This window comes from Solanum pennellii, chromosome 11 (genome assembly GCF_001406875.1).
Source record: "Solanum pennellii chromosome 11, SPENNV200".
Lineage (NCBI taxonomy): Eukaryota > Viridiplantae > Streptophyta > Magnoliopsida > Solanales > Solanaceae > Solanum > Solanum pennellii.
The window spans coordinates 28,503,963-28,520,277 of record NC_028647.1 but is presented as its reverse complement, the minus strand read 5'-3'; the positions used below and the strand labels follow the sequence as shown (position 1 = coordinate 28,520,277).

Genomic DNA, 16,315 nt, shown 5'->3' with positions numbered 1-16,315 from the left:
CCCCCCCCCCCCCCCCAGAGAAAATCCATCCACTGGCCTAGTAAAGTCCCTAGTACCCGTCCCTTCCAATCCATCAGAACCATTAATAGAAATAAAATATTCTCCCCAGCCGCCTTGACCATCCCCAGGAATGGTCAAGCATATGTTCTGACCTCCTTCACATTCTGAATGAGACATTGCGATGAGGATGAGCATGCCACTATGGATGTGTGGGTATACTAGAAGAGATAGGACTAAAAATGAGTGTCCGAGACAAAGTGGGAGTGATTTCGGTGGAAGAAAAGATGCTGGAAGCGATGTTGCAATAGTTCAGGCATGTGATGAGGAGATGCACGGATGCCAGTGCGGAGGTGTGAGAGGTTGACTATGAATGGGTTCAGGAGAGGTAGAGGTAGACCCAAGAAGTTTTGGGAGAGCTGATTAACAAGAGATGACACAGTTTTTAGCTCACTGAGGACATGACCATAGATGAGAAGGTGTGAAGGACACAGATTAGGGTAGAAGGTTAGCAGGTAGGAGTGTGCCCATACTAGTAGGTAGGAGTGTATTGACTTGCTTTCTATTCTAGTAGTCGTATTGTTACTTATTAAAACTAGCCAGAGTTAGTCAGTTAGTTAGAATCACTGTGAGTGGACTTTTAGTGGAGTTGTTAGCTGTATAATTTGAGTCGGTTAGATTAGAGGAAAGATGACAGTTGCATGAGCTAATTGTAGACTATATATAGTCAAGCTTGTATTCTTTTTCCAGTTGAAGCAAAACAAAAGAGATCAATAAAATAGTTCCTCCATTTTTCCTTCCGCAAGATCTATTTGCAGAGTAGCTTAGAGTGCAGTCATGTTTGATAAATGCCTAATTAAGCATAATTTGACATAGTATAAGAGCAATCTGTCGTCATTTTCGTTGTAATTTGCTGTGCAATTTGAGATCTGGATAGTGAGAACTCTACATCACCATGTCAATTCATGAAGCAGAATGAGCCTGTTGTTGTGGTTGATCATCATTATCCACTGTTTCTTCAAGCTTCGGATTCACCTGGAGCAGTCATTATACACTATGGAGTCGATCGATGACGCTTTCTCTTCGAGACAAAGGCAAGCTGGGATTCATCGATGAACATGTTCAAAGCATCAGTACAAAGGTGAACTGGTTGGATTGTGGGAAAACTGCAATGCAATTGTCCTTTCATGGATCGGTTGTATGGTTGCAGCTGAACTAATGCCGAAGATCCTATATGCATCACATGTGAAACGAGTTTGGCTTGCTTCCAAGGAGTGTTTTGCTCGATTGAATAAAACGAGAATTTACCATCTCTAGACTGATATTGCAACCTTACGGCAAGGTATGGATTCTGTAACTACTTATTACTTTAAATTCAAGGATTCATGGCATGAATTAGATATCATGGAACCATTGCCTTAGTGTAACTGTGGGGAATCACGACCTTATTTGGAGCATTTAAGATCTCAAAGACTGCTGCACTTTCTTATGGGCCTAAATGAAAGTTTTAGTCAAACTCAAAGTAATATTCTGGAAAGGAATCCTATTGTTACCGTGAATGAAGCTTAGGCTGTAGTATCACAAGAGGAGAGCCGAAGAACTTTTAGGTGTTGTTGATGCGAAGGAGTAGCAGAGAAATCACAAACCTATAAACCATCTCCTAAGAAGGAACCTGCAACTTCAGGTGGTCTTCAGAGGTTTAACTTTTTTGTGAATGTTGTGGGGATCGAAACCATAAAAAGGACAGTTGTTATCGCTTGATTGGTTATCCTCCTGGATTCCAGAGTCATAAGAGGGCCAATAGTAATGATGGTGCATGATATTCTATTTCTAACGAAGGTGTTCAAGGTGATGATTCCAACTCTTTTGGGAATACTCAGAATCAGCCCACTGGATACAGACCTCAGGGTCGATTTCAACATATCTCACGTGGTTATCGACCACCTAGGCCTGCTGCTAGAGGTAGTTCATCAGGGTTCAGGCCTCGAGCTAACTCCACTTACATTTTAGCAGAGGTCCTCCTCACAGGGCTATTTCAATGATCGTCAATATGACCAGATGTTGCACATGATGGGAAACGAAGAGTCATCACAGTATTCAGCTAATCTAGCAGGTATCCCTGCTTTACTGTCCAGTGCCTTAGTGCATGACTGGATAATTGATACAAGTGCATCTCATCATGCTACTCCATTTAAGGAACTTCTTACTCACTTAAAAGTCCACATGTTGTTTTTATGTCCAGGTTCCTACAGGTGACATGTCTCAAATCAACAATGAAAGAAAGACAAATTATGGGAGATCAAGTTATACACAATGTGTTGCATGTTCCTAAGTTTAAATTCAATGTACTCTCAGTATCCAAGCTAACCAGAGAATTATCTTGTGGTGTTACCTTCTTCCCTGATTTCTGTATATTTCAGGCACTCTCCAATGGCAAGGTCATGGGGATTGGTAAGGAAAGAGAAGGCTTATACATTCTCAAAGAATGTATCACTAGTCCAACATCAGATACATCAACAAATCTTTCAACTAAGATCTCTAGGAGTGTAGAAGATACTTTATGGCATTGCAGGCTTCAACATCCATCTTGTGACGCTCTGCAACACATTTCCTCTCTTCCCAGGAAAGTGCATTCCCATGTCCATGACACCTGTGACATATGCCCATTATCTAGGCAACATAGACTTCAACTTCGAAATAGTACCACAAAAACTATAGCCTGTTTTGATTTTGTCCACCTGGATGTTTGGGGGACTTATAAAAGGCCTACATATGACATGAAACACCATTTTGTTACATTGGTAGATAACTACAGTATATATTCTGCTTAATTCAGTCAAAGAGTGAAGTGTTCACTGTGTTGTGAAATTTCGAATCATTGATAAAGAATCAGTTTGCTGTGTCTATTAAAATGTTTCCATCTGATAATGGTAGGGAGTTTGTTAATTCTCAATGTGTTGATTTATTTCGTTCAAAAGGAATCGTTCATTAAACTAGTTGTGCTTACACTCCTCAACAAAATGGGCTAGTTGAAAGAAACCACAAACACATTTTTGAGGTGGCTAGAGCCTTGAAGTTTCAGAGTGGAATACCCATCAGATTGTGGGGGGAATGTGTAAGAACTTCTGTGTATCATGTAAACAAACTACCTTCACTGGTATTAAATGACAAATCACCATATGAGATGTTATTTGGGAAACAGCCAAAGATTGATCACCTAAAAGTCTTTGCATGTCTTTGTTTTGCTAGTGTGCTGCCTAGAGGTGATAAATTTCAAGAAAGGGCTAGAAGAGAAGTCACAATAGGTTTTTTGTAAGAACCAAAAGGCATACAGGTTATATGAATGTGATATTGGACTTCTGTTTTCAGCAGAGATGTAACATTCAAAGAAATAGTGTTTCCTTTTAAGGATCGAACACATTGTGAGGTTGAAGATATGTTTGCTGTCACACCACTTGGGGCTGCAAATGATTTGGCTGTTGAAGAAAATCATACTCAGGAAAATGTTTACATTCCTGCTACAATCATGCAAGAAATTGTACAAGTTGTCTGTTGAGACCACTACACCCACAAGTTCAAGAGCTATGGAACTTGCAGGTGCTGATGAAGATCCACCAGGGTATCCTACAACCATCAATGAAGTTGCTCATGCAGAATGCCCTGATGATGCACAAGTGGTTCCACCTCCAGTTATTCCAAGAAGGTCTTCAAGAAGTGTTAAACCACCTATATGGCTCAATGATTATAGTACTTCTGCTAAATCTGTAACAAACTGCACATACCCATTGCTAACGACGTTGGTTATACAAACTGCACATACCCATTGCTAACTACGTTGGTTAACAAACTGCACATACCCATCCTTTATTTGAAGACACATGCAGATATCAAAAGCTCATTGCGAAATTGATTTACTAGACAATTACTAGGCCAGACATTTGTTTTGTCCATTTGATGAGACAGTTTATGCAGCAGCCTAAGCAATCACATCGGATGGCTGTATTAAGAGTGGTAAGATATGTTAAAGGTTCATCAGGGTTGGGCATATTCCTGAGAAAAGGTCCCACAGAAAATCTGGAAGTACACTGTGTCTCGATTGGGCTGGATGTCCTAATACGAGGAGATCAGTCACAGGTTTTATTCTACAGCTAGGTGCTTCATTGATTTCGTGGGAATCCAAGAAGCAACAAACTGTAAGTCGTAGCTCAGCAGAAGCAGATATGGCAGCATGGCTGCTGCAGTTGCTGAAGTCATCTGGATGGTTGGATTACTGAAGGACTTATGTGTGAATGTATTGACTCCTATACAGCTCTACTCTGATTACAACGCAGCTATGCAGATTAATGTCAATCCTGAATTCCATGAACGCACAAAACACATCGACATCGACTGTCATTTTGTTATGGAAAAGCTTAAGGAAGGCCTCATACATCCAGTTCATGTGTCCACTAAGTTTAAGCTAGCAGACTTGTTGACAAAAAGGTTTGGAGTGGCACAACACAGTTTTTTATTATCCAAGCTGGGGTTCTCGATATTTTTCACCCTCCAGCTCGAGGGGGAGTATTAAAACTAGCCAAAGTTAGTTAGTTAGTTAGAGTCACTGTGAGTGGACTGTTAGTGGAGTTGTTGCTGTCTAATTTGAGTCGGTTAGATTAGAGGAAAGATGACAGTTCAATGAGCTTATTGTAGACTATATATAGTCAAGCTTGTATTCTTTTTCCAGTTGAAGCAAAAATAAAAGAGATCAATAAAATAGTTCCTCCATTTTTCCTTCCGCAAGATCTGTTTGCATAGTAGCTTAGAGTGCAGCTTATGTTTGGTACATGCCTAATTGAGCATATTTGGCATTACTCTTGTTTCTCGTTCTTCAATTTCTGTTATTATATGACATAATAGCCTAAGCCCGGATCATGTACCCATATTCCCGTGTACAACAGATCTAAAAATTTAAACTTCAAGACAATTTAACTCCATTGGGGGTTGTTCCAGTTGAGCATATCAGCTTCACACAGTTAGATTCCTTCTCTGGAACTGCTCGGCTTATCATTTGACTCGTATATACAGTGTTCTCTCCCTCAATTTTGCAAAAAATTTTGCAGATAATTTAAGAGGCAAAAAGTGATTATTATCATCACCAAATAAAACCACCAGGGTCTACAGTAGACTTTCCATGATTCAGCCTTTTACTTCCGATGTCACAGATAGCCGACCCCTTAAAAAGGGAGGAAAACAAAGGCTTGGCCGTGGCACGCCAAAACAAATGCATGTGGTGGATGCAATATGAAATGAATGTGTTCAGCTGAATATATCATTTTTTCAAAGTGTATAGATATATAGGTAAAAGATCACTAAATTTTTGAAAAATATATGAACCCACAATTCCACTGTGCAATGGATTCAGTGCTAAAGAATAATGGTTGAACCCATCAAGTATGATTCCTGGCAGCTTCTAGACTACTTCATGAAGGATAAACATATGCAAAACTAGAAAATTGTTCATACACTATACATACATAAGATAGAAATAATACCTTATTTTTCACTGATAAAGATACATGCCCATGACTCCAACGTGTGCCACGCACATTTCCAACCCAGACATCAAAACCTTGATCAGCAAGGATAAAGCCCAATGACTGACTAGCAGAATTCATGAACCATGCATCACCTGCCTGCATAAATCAAGATTCTGCAAAAGGTCAGTTGTTGGGGAATAAATCAGTCATCGACTGTACCGTAAATGCTACCGCTCTGCACTCACTTGTAGGATAGATATGCTTCAAGCAAAGAACTATAAACTGTAATGTTACAATTCAAATGACTTGTAAACGGGGGCTTGCTACCTTAAAGAACTCCAACTTAACTCTTACTTTTCGAATGACTAGTAAACATGGGTATGCTACCTTAGGTGAATTCGGAAATGGTTAACATTAGTAATTGAGCTGTGTGTCCTGATACAGCTTGAGAGTATTTCAAACACTTCCTTTTTCTTCAGATGATTTAAAATTATCTAAATTGAGCATCTACATAAGTTCCTTACATGCAAAGAAACGTATCAGTGGAAGCAGTACTAGCTGAATATAAAATGATCGGAACTTTCAAGGCTGAAGTTCCCATATGATTGAGGTTAGTCACCGCTCATAATAGAGAATCGTGATTGTACTAGAAAATGGCCAAAATAGACATTGTTGTAGTAATAAATTTGTTTCTCACTGATTATTCTGGGAAATGTGTTTATAGCATGTTGTGGCCACCAAGGATCCAAGCTAACTGAAGAAACAGAGCATGACTTCTTTACTGCTACTTTTACCTGAGTGCCAAAGAATATTGTTTCTCATATAAAGTCACTGAACACGATGTATTGCTACATAAATGCTCAATTTATTGAGACTCCAAAACATAAAAGCTGCAAATATCTGAACGCCTTTATTCTACATTCCACTATCTTACTATTAATCATTAAATCCTGAATATATGCAAAAGAAAATGAACCTGAACAACCATACCCTCAAACCCTGAATTTAAAATTTCAACTCAAACTCAATTGTGCATCCTTGAACTTAACTTCTAAAGCTATTGAGATGAGGATTACCCAAAACCATACAAGGAAACAACAACGCGCTCCCTCAGTCCATGTGGAACACTAACACTAACATCCAAAAACATTAACTTTGAGTTGCGTTTCCTAATGAAGTAAGGTCAAATAGCAGATAAAAAAATTATAAGATAAGGTATATAATTGATTGTTGAGTACCAAGAAGGTACTTCAAAATTAAGGCAATACAGCAGATAAAACATTAAACCACCATACAATACATATAATAAGATTGAGCTAGTTTGAGATTAACAAAACTATTCTACTCACACATCATTTGCTTTGTTTCTTTATTTCTATAAAAGAAAGGACAGTATCAACATGTCTAGTGTATTTTCCTCATTTCAGCTTGCCAAAGTGATAAGCCTTGATTTCCATTTCCATGCATTGTATACATGCCTTTCTCTCTGTAATTCACCAAACAAGTACCCTTTTCCGATTTAATTATAATTTCAAAGTGAATGCTTTATCCCTTTGGTTATCTATGAAATTTTTGAGCAGTGAAAGTGAATGCTTTCAAGGATCCAACAATGATTAATACATGCAAAACAGCAACTCATGAACCTCTTGAAACCCAACAAGGATTGTTGGAGGAAACAGCAAGACTGAAACCATAAGTTGAGGGATTGAGTCAGAGGCTAAAGAAGCTGAAATATGTTGACATATATGCATGTTAATCAATGTTAAACATATAATTCAAATTTTAAATTAGCAAATAGACTAGTGTTGTTGAAATATTGAACCAAAATTATAAAGGTCGATGCAAGATGATAGGAAAGAGGCCCTGCCAGGCAGATTAACGAGCATATAGTATCGTGTTACCCGCGTAATTATCATCAAGTTAATCAATGGATCGACCTATGAGGCTGCTAGCGTTTCAAGCGAGCAAAATTTCCTCTCATGAGAGACTCATTACTTTTATTCGAAACAGCTTTAGCTTTTTCCTCATCGGATTTCAATTAGTTTCAATAAATTATCATGGAATTTCCATAGAAATCAAAATTCATGAAACTTGCCTCTATCATTGAAAGTTCATCCGTTTATTTTGGCAGGAGGTGGCAGCTCTATACTATCTGCAAGATATCCAAATCGGGTGAGTTTCCTACATTGACATTCAAAACTGTTTTTCCACTGTTCTGTTTAATAGTAAAATTTCGTTTTTTCTGAACAAGTAACTTCATATATTTCTCACAAACAGTACAACCTTTGTACTGAAAACCATATTTACAAATTTTACTTCATAATCCTGCAACTCCTATCTAAATTGAATCTAGAACATCAATGATGGACATAGTGTCATTTGAATATATTTGATTACACCAAAAGCACAGTAACAAAAGACATTTGGCTTAATCTTTTGCATACTATCCTCTATGCTATCAGAACATCTAGCATTTCTATCCTTCTAAATTGTCCACCAGATACAAGCAAGGACAATTCTCCATATATCTCAGTTTTTTTCTTGCACACCAGCTTCCTCCCAGCTCTGGGTTGCTCCGGTAATATTTGCAGGCATACTCCATGAGATTGTTCGAGATTTAGGAAAATCCTCCATAGCTGTCCAGTGACTTTGCAATGAAGAAATAAATGATTAACTGTCTCAGCCATTTCCACACAAAAAAAAACACCTAGGACAAAATGGTATCCTTCTCCTCATCAGATTGTCTTGCGCGAGAGTTGCTTCCTTGGTTGGCAAGTCGCAACCAGATAAAGCAGGCTACTTTGTGTGGAGTTTTGTTTTTCCAGATGCCTTTCCATGACCAACTGCTTATGCATTGAGGTGATCGATTCATCCACCTGTAAGCATTACTTACATTGAACTGACCCTTCTTATTACCTTTCCACCCTAAGGTATCTTGACCTACCTCCAGTCCATTGAACTGTTCGATAATATTGAACAAATCTGCAACTCATTGGAACTCCCAGTCATTTAGATGCCTTCTAAAGTTGAATCTTCATCCAAGGGATGTCCAAAATTCTACAATGGTCTTGCTGATGAGAGACTAATGCATGAATATCTGGGAACAGATTTTCCAGTCTTCCTGCCTCATGCCATTCATATTTCAAAAAATCAGTTTTAGCCCGATTTACAACTTTAACCTTAATGTTGGTTTTGAATTCACTCCACAATATTCTAATAGACCTCCATAAAGCTGCATGGGGTGTTGTTATTTCTTTCATCATCAAGTGGTCTTCCTCTACATACTTAGCATTAATAACATTCCTCCATAGAGTCTCGTTCTCATGGCTATACTTCCATGACCACTTCATTCCAAGGACTTGCTTTGGAAATTTTAAGTTCTTGATTCCCAATCCCCTTGTCTTTTCCCAATTATTACTGCTTCCCATTTGACCAGATTATAACCCTTCCTTTCATTGTTTTCTTTGCCAGAGAAACTTCCTCCTCCCCTTGTCCAATCTATTAATAACCTCATCCAAAATGGGGAAAATAGACATCATGTAGGTTGAGAGTGAATCAAGGACTCAATTGATGAGAGTTAGTTTGCCTCCCCTGGAGCGGTTCTAAGTCTTCCATCTTGCCAACTTCTTTTCACACCATTAAATTACGCTATTTCATATTTCTGTTGATTGTGTTTTTGCTCCCAATGACATCCCCAGATAGATGGTGGGTACATACCAGAATTCCTCACCTAGGATCATTCAAAATCTCCATGTTTTGCACCTCATTGATTGGATATAGGTAACTTTTCCTCCAATTAATGAGCAACCCAGAAATCCATTCAAAAAGTGCCAAAATCACCCACAAGGTCTTGAGTTGATCCTCTTCAGTATCACACAGTATCAGAGTATCATCAGCATATTGCAAGTGAGTCATCTCCAATTCTGGCCACATCAAATCCTCTTAGCAATAGTATACTTCCTCTGGTGCCACTAGCTTCTAAGCAAGCAAATTTAACCCATCTACCTCCCCAAATTTGTTTCACCTCCTTATATGAATTCCCTTCTAGTTTAGTTTCTTGCAGACAAATAATGTCTACATTCCATTCTATCACTAAAATCTAAACCAATCTCCTTTTATCTGAATTGTTCTACCCCCTAACATTCCATGAGACTTGTTTGAACTTCATCAATTACAGCTTGTTTCACTTCTCCCCTTGCTCCTATCCCCATTGTTTTTGAATTTGACATCAAAAGACACAAGACTCTTTAGCTCTTGAGAACCTCTAAATCATGTCTTCTTACAGAAATTCATATTCTCTATTCTTCTGGCTTGTCGAGAACTATCAACCTGTAGAAATGGTTCCAGAGCTTGTTCTTCAAGTCCTCGAAAATCTGCTCTAAGAACTTTGCCTAGTTTGATCATATTCTGCTTCACCCACAATGATGTTTCTCTTCCCTTGCATATTATTGATTCTTGTTGCTGGACTTGCAGTGGTTCTGCCTCCTCAATATCCCATCCCCTTATAGTAAGTTAGTTTCTCTTCCAGCCTCAATTAATCTATTTTCAATATTGTCGGTCTCTTTCTCCCCTAACTCCCTCTCAGCTGTTTCTATTAATTTCTGCTCAACTTCTACTATTACTTCTCCTGACACGCCTTCTATCGACACATTCGTTGTCTCCCTCTCCTCAATAATCGATAGATTTCTAATCTGCATGGCTGTTGACTCTGTTCCTAGGAGATATTGAACTTCTGGAGTCTCAGTAGAGATGTCTCTATTCTGTTCCAAACCATTGCTATTGCTTGAGTTATTAAAAATCACTAGGCTTGAGAAGTCAGCCCACTTTTTCTTGAAACTATGGTCTCTTTATTGGGCTTCAGAAGTTGGCCCAATTTTTCAATTTAATTTAAAGTGGTCACGTGCTTCTCATGTGCTCCTCTTTCAAACACTCTGGCAGTTTTTGAATTGATCCCTTCCGTTTATTCTATTGCTGACACATCCTTAAAAAAGTGGGATTGTTGTACTTCACAAAAGCAGGAACAATCTATCATCCTCTAGATAACAGGAATAACTGGTTGGGTCCTTGTCTATCCTTTCTTCTTCAGAAACTCTTTCTATCATTACAGATCTGATTTTACTTTCCGACCAGATTGGAAAATAGTACTTAACATCATTTCCAGATATCGCCTTTTTGGTATTTTTTTGACAAAAGTAACAGTTTTGTGTATAAATATTCAGCAGTAAAGGTTGGGATCCCAAATTTACATTATGGAGCTGCATACAGTTGAGTATACTCAACAAAACTAAACTAGTTCCTACTTCATCTTACAAAGAATATAGGATATCTATAATAATTATAGGATCATCTACATATATAGAACTGCACTAATAGCAAAAAGTGATAATGCAGTTCATTTTAATCATGTGTAAGGGACTACTAATGCTCTCATAACATCTCAAATTTCTCTCCTTCCATATGGTCCACTAAATCACTGTAGGGACAATTCTCCATCTGTTTTGGTGTGTATTATCACTACCTTCATGGTTCCAACTTTCTATAGCTTGACTTTCCCTTTGTGGCATGGTCCAACTTGTGCCACTGAAGCTGGCAAACAAGTTCCAAAGTTGTCTAACCACCCTGCAGCGAAGAAACAGATGGTTGATTGTCTCTACCTATTGCTCACAAAAAAGCATCTAGGTTACATATGTATTCCCTCTTCATGAATGTAGTGGCGGATCCAGGATTTTCATAAAGAGGTTCAAAAAAATACAGTATTAAAGTGTGAATAAGCCAACAAAATACAATTCCAAGGAAGTAGTATATATAGTTTTGTAAGTTCAAAAAGTTAGTTCTGTTAGCAGACACCTTTCACCATGTTTGGATTTTTTTGGGTTTAAATCTACTCTTTAACCAAAAAAAAAACGTGAAAGATTCGACCTGAAACTAAATGAAGAGAAGTTAAAAAAAAATGACCTCAATGGGATTCGAACCTTGGACGTGAGGGGGCCAATTTATTTAAGCTTCCTGAAACTAAATGAAGAGAAACTAAAAAGAAAATGACATCAATTGGATTCGAACCCTCGACGCGAGGGCCAATTTATTTAAAAGGAGATCTACCACTACACTACAACTTTCTTCTTGTTCATGATGGATTCAAAATTATTATATCTACATAAATTCAAAATATTTACCATGTATGTGTAATTTTTTGCCAAGGAGGTTCGAGTGAACCCCCAGGAGTCCACGTGGGTCCGCCCCTGTTCATGAGATTCTCCTGAGTTAGTGTTGCCTCTTTTACTACCAACCAAGTAAAGACTTTTTTTGGTATATTCCTCCCGTTGTTGGAAACCAAGATTCTAGCCCATTTTATGTTGTTCTTCAGCTTTGTTTCTTCTTGTGTGGCCACCCATTCCCCACATAGGTTTCCAATTTCTTTGAAGACTTTTTGTAACCACAGATACAAAGGGATTCCGACAATTCTAATCCAAGTTTTGGTGGACATTGTACTATTAGGTATACACCCCTGACCCTACCATTGGGTTCCACCACTCCAAGCTGAAAGTTTTGATTCTTCCAACTCCACTGCACTTGTAAGGTTTGCTCAGCCATGTGCTTGTTGGGGCATTTGAAGAGGAACTTATTACCATACATTTCATAAATGTTCACCCGAAAGCCTTCTTCCAGATCATAGTCAACCAAGCCTCATGTAGTAATTTTCTAATTCCCTTATCTACATCACGCTGTCTTTCGGTTTGTGAATGACAGAGCTAACTCTCTCGATATACTTTTATTTTTTGGATTCCGGAATGAAGGAAGAAGAGAAAAGAAAATGAGAACTTTACGAACAGGGGCTAAAAGTTAGTGGTTTTTGTCAGTTTGTGGTTTTCTTCTACCTACAAAAATTTTATTTCTCTTGCTCACTTTACTTCCATTTGTTTTCTAAACTAAGAAGTTATATAAGATTTCACTTTGTGATGGATTATTTTAGGATAGGCTTGAGTTGTTACGAGTACTTGTTTAAGGATCCAGACATTTTGTGATTAACTATAATGCCTGATGTCTAAGCTTTGTACCCAGCTTAGAAGGATTAATCTTATTATGACAGTCTAACATTGAATTGGAATCTGACAAAGCAATAAAGTTCTCATCACATGAGGTGCTCATTTTTTCTGTGCTTAATTTCAAAGGAAGTGACTTGACAATGTGTCCTAATTTATCTCTGTTTCCACTTACCCCGCAAAAACAGGTTCCAATTTTATGGTCAAAGATCACAACAACCGAGAGGTTGCATCCCATTTTGTTATGTAAATATACTGTACGTAACTATTTTGTAAAACTTTGACTTCTTAGAAAACCAAATACCATCAAGCAGTTAATAGGTAATATGCTTATCTTCTCAATCCATCAAGCACTAAATATGTAATAAGCTTATCTTCTCAATCTTGGTATGTTTACGGTTTGCATCTTATGGTACATGCAATTCAACTTCTAATTGGTATCAAATCATGACATTTACTATTCAAAATGTCCTTTACATTGGGCCCATGCTGGCATGGGCTATCTTTGTTGCACTTTAAGCTTTTGCTTTATTAAAATGTCCGTCACTTTTCAGATTAATTAATACTTAACTAATTAGTATGAAAACAATTTTTCTTTTGCTGTTTGAACCACAGTTTCACGTGTTTGAATCAACTTAGATTACTCCTTATGAAAGAAAGCAGGAAGAAAAGAAAGCCACTTAGGCTTTTGTATACTTGAGTGTGGCTTTTAGTATAATTTATAGTACCTGTGAGCTTGTAAAGTAAAATTTTAAATTCATAGCAAAATTTTACTATTCTTTCTGATAAAGAGACGAATTCTACCCTTTTGTCACCCACGCGTTACTCTCTAACTCCAAAACGTTTCAAACGGGGAACAAAGCGGTCAAAGAACATGGAAAAAGATTAAGTGTTGAGCGAAGGGTGAAAAAGGAAAGCTGAAAACTATAATACCGGTTGAGAAGATGATAAAATGAAAAGAGCTCGCAATACTATTGAGAAGTTAAAAAAGAGAATGAAGAAGTGCAGAAACAAAAGAAGATGAAGGGAATATATCATTAAAAAAACTGTGAATAAATTATTGCGATAGAATAGAAGAGATACACTTATGTTTGGCTGAAGATGACCAAAGCAAAGCTAATAAAAGTATTTGAGATCCTGTACACAACTGTGGAACGTTTAAACCACTTCAACTTATTTATTGCATCCTTTCCATAAATATATAAACTACTCTTATGATTGATTATGTGATTTAGTTATGAACTTAAGAATAGAAGTGACGATGTTTACTTATGCTTATGTGTGACAACTAACCGTGATTCAATCCTTTTTCCAATCTAATATTTTCATGAATGCTAGTCCTTCACATTCTCTTACTTATGTAACAGGTCTCAGTATGTAACAGATCTCAGTCTTATGATCAAAGACGACAACAACTTAGACTACACCACAACTAGCCTCAACACAAGGCATTATTTTATTCAATTTTGAAATACTAGAAATGTTCTTCATGTTGGGCCAGTGCTGACACGGGCGGTAACCCCCAGTATCTATGAAAATGAAGAGATTAAATGCTATTCAAGATCCTTCAGCTGAACTTTTACGTCGTACTACCTATTTCACCTAACCTAAGATGCTATCCACACAGGCATCTCTCCAAAAGCATTATTATACAATATCCTTCATGAAGACACAATGCCTCTTTTATCTCAAAAAGAACATATTTACTTCTTGCTATCCCTTCAAACTTTAAGCTTCAGTCTTTTTTAGGAACATGAAGTCATCCCAGAATGTGATACCTGAAGCCAACTGAACCAGAAAAGACCCGATATTCAGATATAGTTAACTTCTGACAAAGAAAAAATTCTGATTGATTTGGAGAAATACTGCTGCTTAGGTTGGTCCAATCATTATAAGATTCGGCGCATAGATCCTACAACAGAACACTGTGCTGAAAATCAAATAAGCTAGGCAGAGACAAAGAATATATATAGATAAGAATTTAAGTATGTTCCAAACAGGTACAGAAATGCAATAAAGTCCTAGTATTCAAACGGTAGCAAATAACGAAGTTCAAGATTTGCTAGTAACATTACCATGAAGAGTCCATGGATGAGCAGAACTGGATGACCCATTTCTCCTCTGACAATTGTTGAGCGAGATGACACACGTTGAAGTCCAAGGAGGAAACCATCCTTTGTCTTAGTCTACATGGATTCATTACACACCAAAAAAAAAATTAGTTGAATCAGCGACTAAAAGTGTCACACAAGGGCTATTATGATTGAATACAGCATAAAGTAAAAGAATACCATCTCAAGGAACACTATGTATATATTTCTATGTACCTCGACTGCATATTTTCATAGCTTTCACATAGGATATTTGAACTGAACTTCAGAAAGAAAAAAAAAATCCACAATTTGGATAAAACGAAATCATCAATAAATCAGCCATACATGTATCATCTCTAACTAAATCTCTTAATTGAGGCACACAAACATTCCAATGCTGAGATAAATCATTACACTGCAATTTTTAATCAGTCATTAACTTACCCAAAGCTCCTTGTCTAAACACACATACATTGGAGATTTATGAGGAAAAGATGTTAATGCTGAAGATTATCCGCATGTTATATATACATTAGACATGGATGGAGGCGATAAAAAGTGTACCTGGTGCTCTGTGCAAGGGAAACCTGCAGATTGTATGAGGTGAGCGCATAGACCTCCTGTGACTTGAGGCTTTCGCCGGATTTGTGGAACGGCGGTGAAATTACCGACAGAGAACAGAAGAAATATAATAAGACCGGCAACTGCCCGATGATGATTCATTTACTCCGCCGACTAAGAGATATGGAAGCATGGGGTTGTAAAGCAACGACAACAGAGGTGATGACTGAGGCAATCATGTCCTTTTTTATATCCCACACCAAGTTGTTGTTGACTTCCCAATCCTAGCCCAAAATTTAAAAAATGTTTGTCACACCAAGAGGTTCAAAATGGTATCTGATAAGTGTGTTAATTATTAATTAAGAATAAAATGGAATTTGTAGTAAAAGTGGATGCCACGTAAGCTTCACATTATGGCAAATTAATGACCAAAGTAAAATTATGGGAGAAAGGGTAAAAATTACCTCTCAACTTGGTTTATAGTTGCCATAAGTCATATATGATCCCTTTAAATTATTCGCATAATTTATTTAGATATTTTAATTAGTACTAGTACTTATTGATATTTTTATCTATTCAAAATGTGTTTTATTAGACATTTTTTTACAATAAAAATAAAGTGTGTGTAATACACTTGTTGTGATGTGACAAAATGACTAATTGAAAGATAACATGTGGCGTAGATCCAACAATTAACGGGAAAAAAAAGAATGTTATGTTAAAAAGAATGAAAATTGTTTCAAATGTTATGAAACTATAAAATAAGAAGAAGAAAGTAGAGAGAAGGGAAGACTTATTATTTCTTTTGAGGGATAATTTTAGAATGAAGAGAATCCTTCTATTTATAGGGGAAATCTAACTTGGTCCTCAAGTAGAACTCTTAAACATATCCTAAAAGAACTCCACATGATAGACATTTAGAATAATACAAATACTTTATAACACTCAGATATTTACAATAATACAACTCAGACATTTACAATAATAACATTTACAATAATACAAATACTTTATAACACTCACCTGAATGTCTAATTCATAAATGATGTGTCTCGTCAAAAACCTTACAAAAAGAACTTTAAGAAAGGAAAAACTCTAGTGAAGGAAA

At 37.1% G+C, this 16,315-nt stretch overlaps 1 protein-coding gene across 1 annotated transcript in view; it reads right to left on the bottom strand.

Annotated features, from left to right (window-relative positions):
• Window positions 1-15,503, bottom strand: part of LOC107004977 (triacylglycerol lipase 1) — a 20,906-nt gene extending 5,403 nt beyond the window's left edge. The window contains exons 1-3 of the mRNA XM_015203415.2: window positions 15,211-15,503; window positions 14,629-14,739; window positions 5,529-5,669 (exon numbers count right to left, since the gene is read on the bottom strand). Of these exons, the coding sequence (XP_015058901.1) occupies window positions 5,529-5,669; window positions 14,629-14,739; window positions 15,211-15,369 (411 nt within the window). The 5' untranslated portion in view covers window positions 15,370-15,503. The remainder of the gene's footprint in view (window positions 1-5,528; window positions 5,670-14,628; window positions 14,740-15,210) is intronic.
• Between the last annotated feature and the right edge of the window lie 812 nt (window positions 15,504-16,315).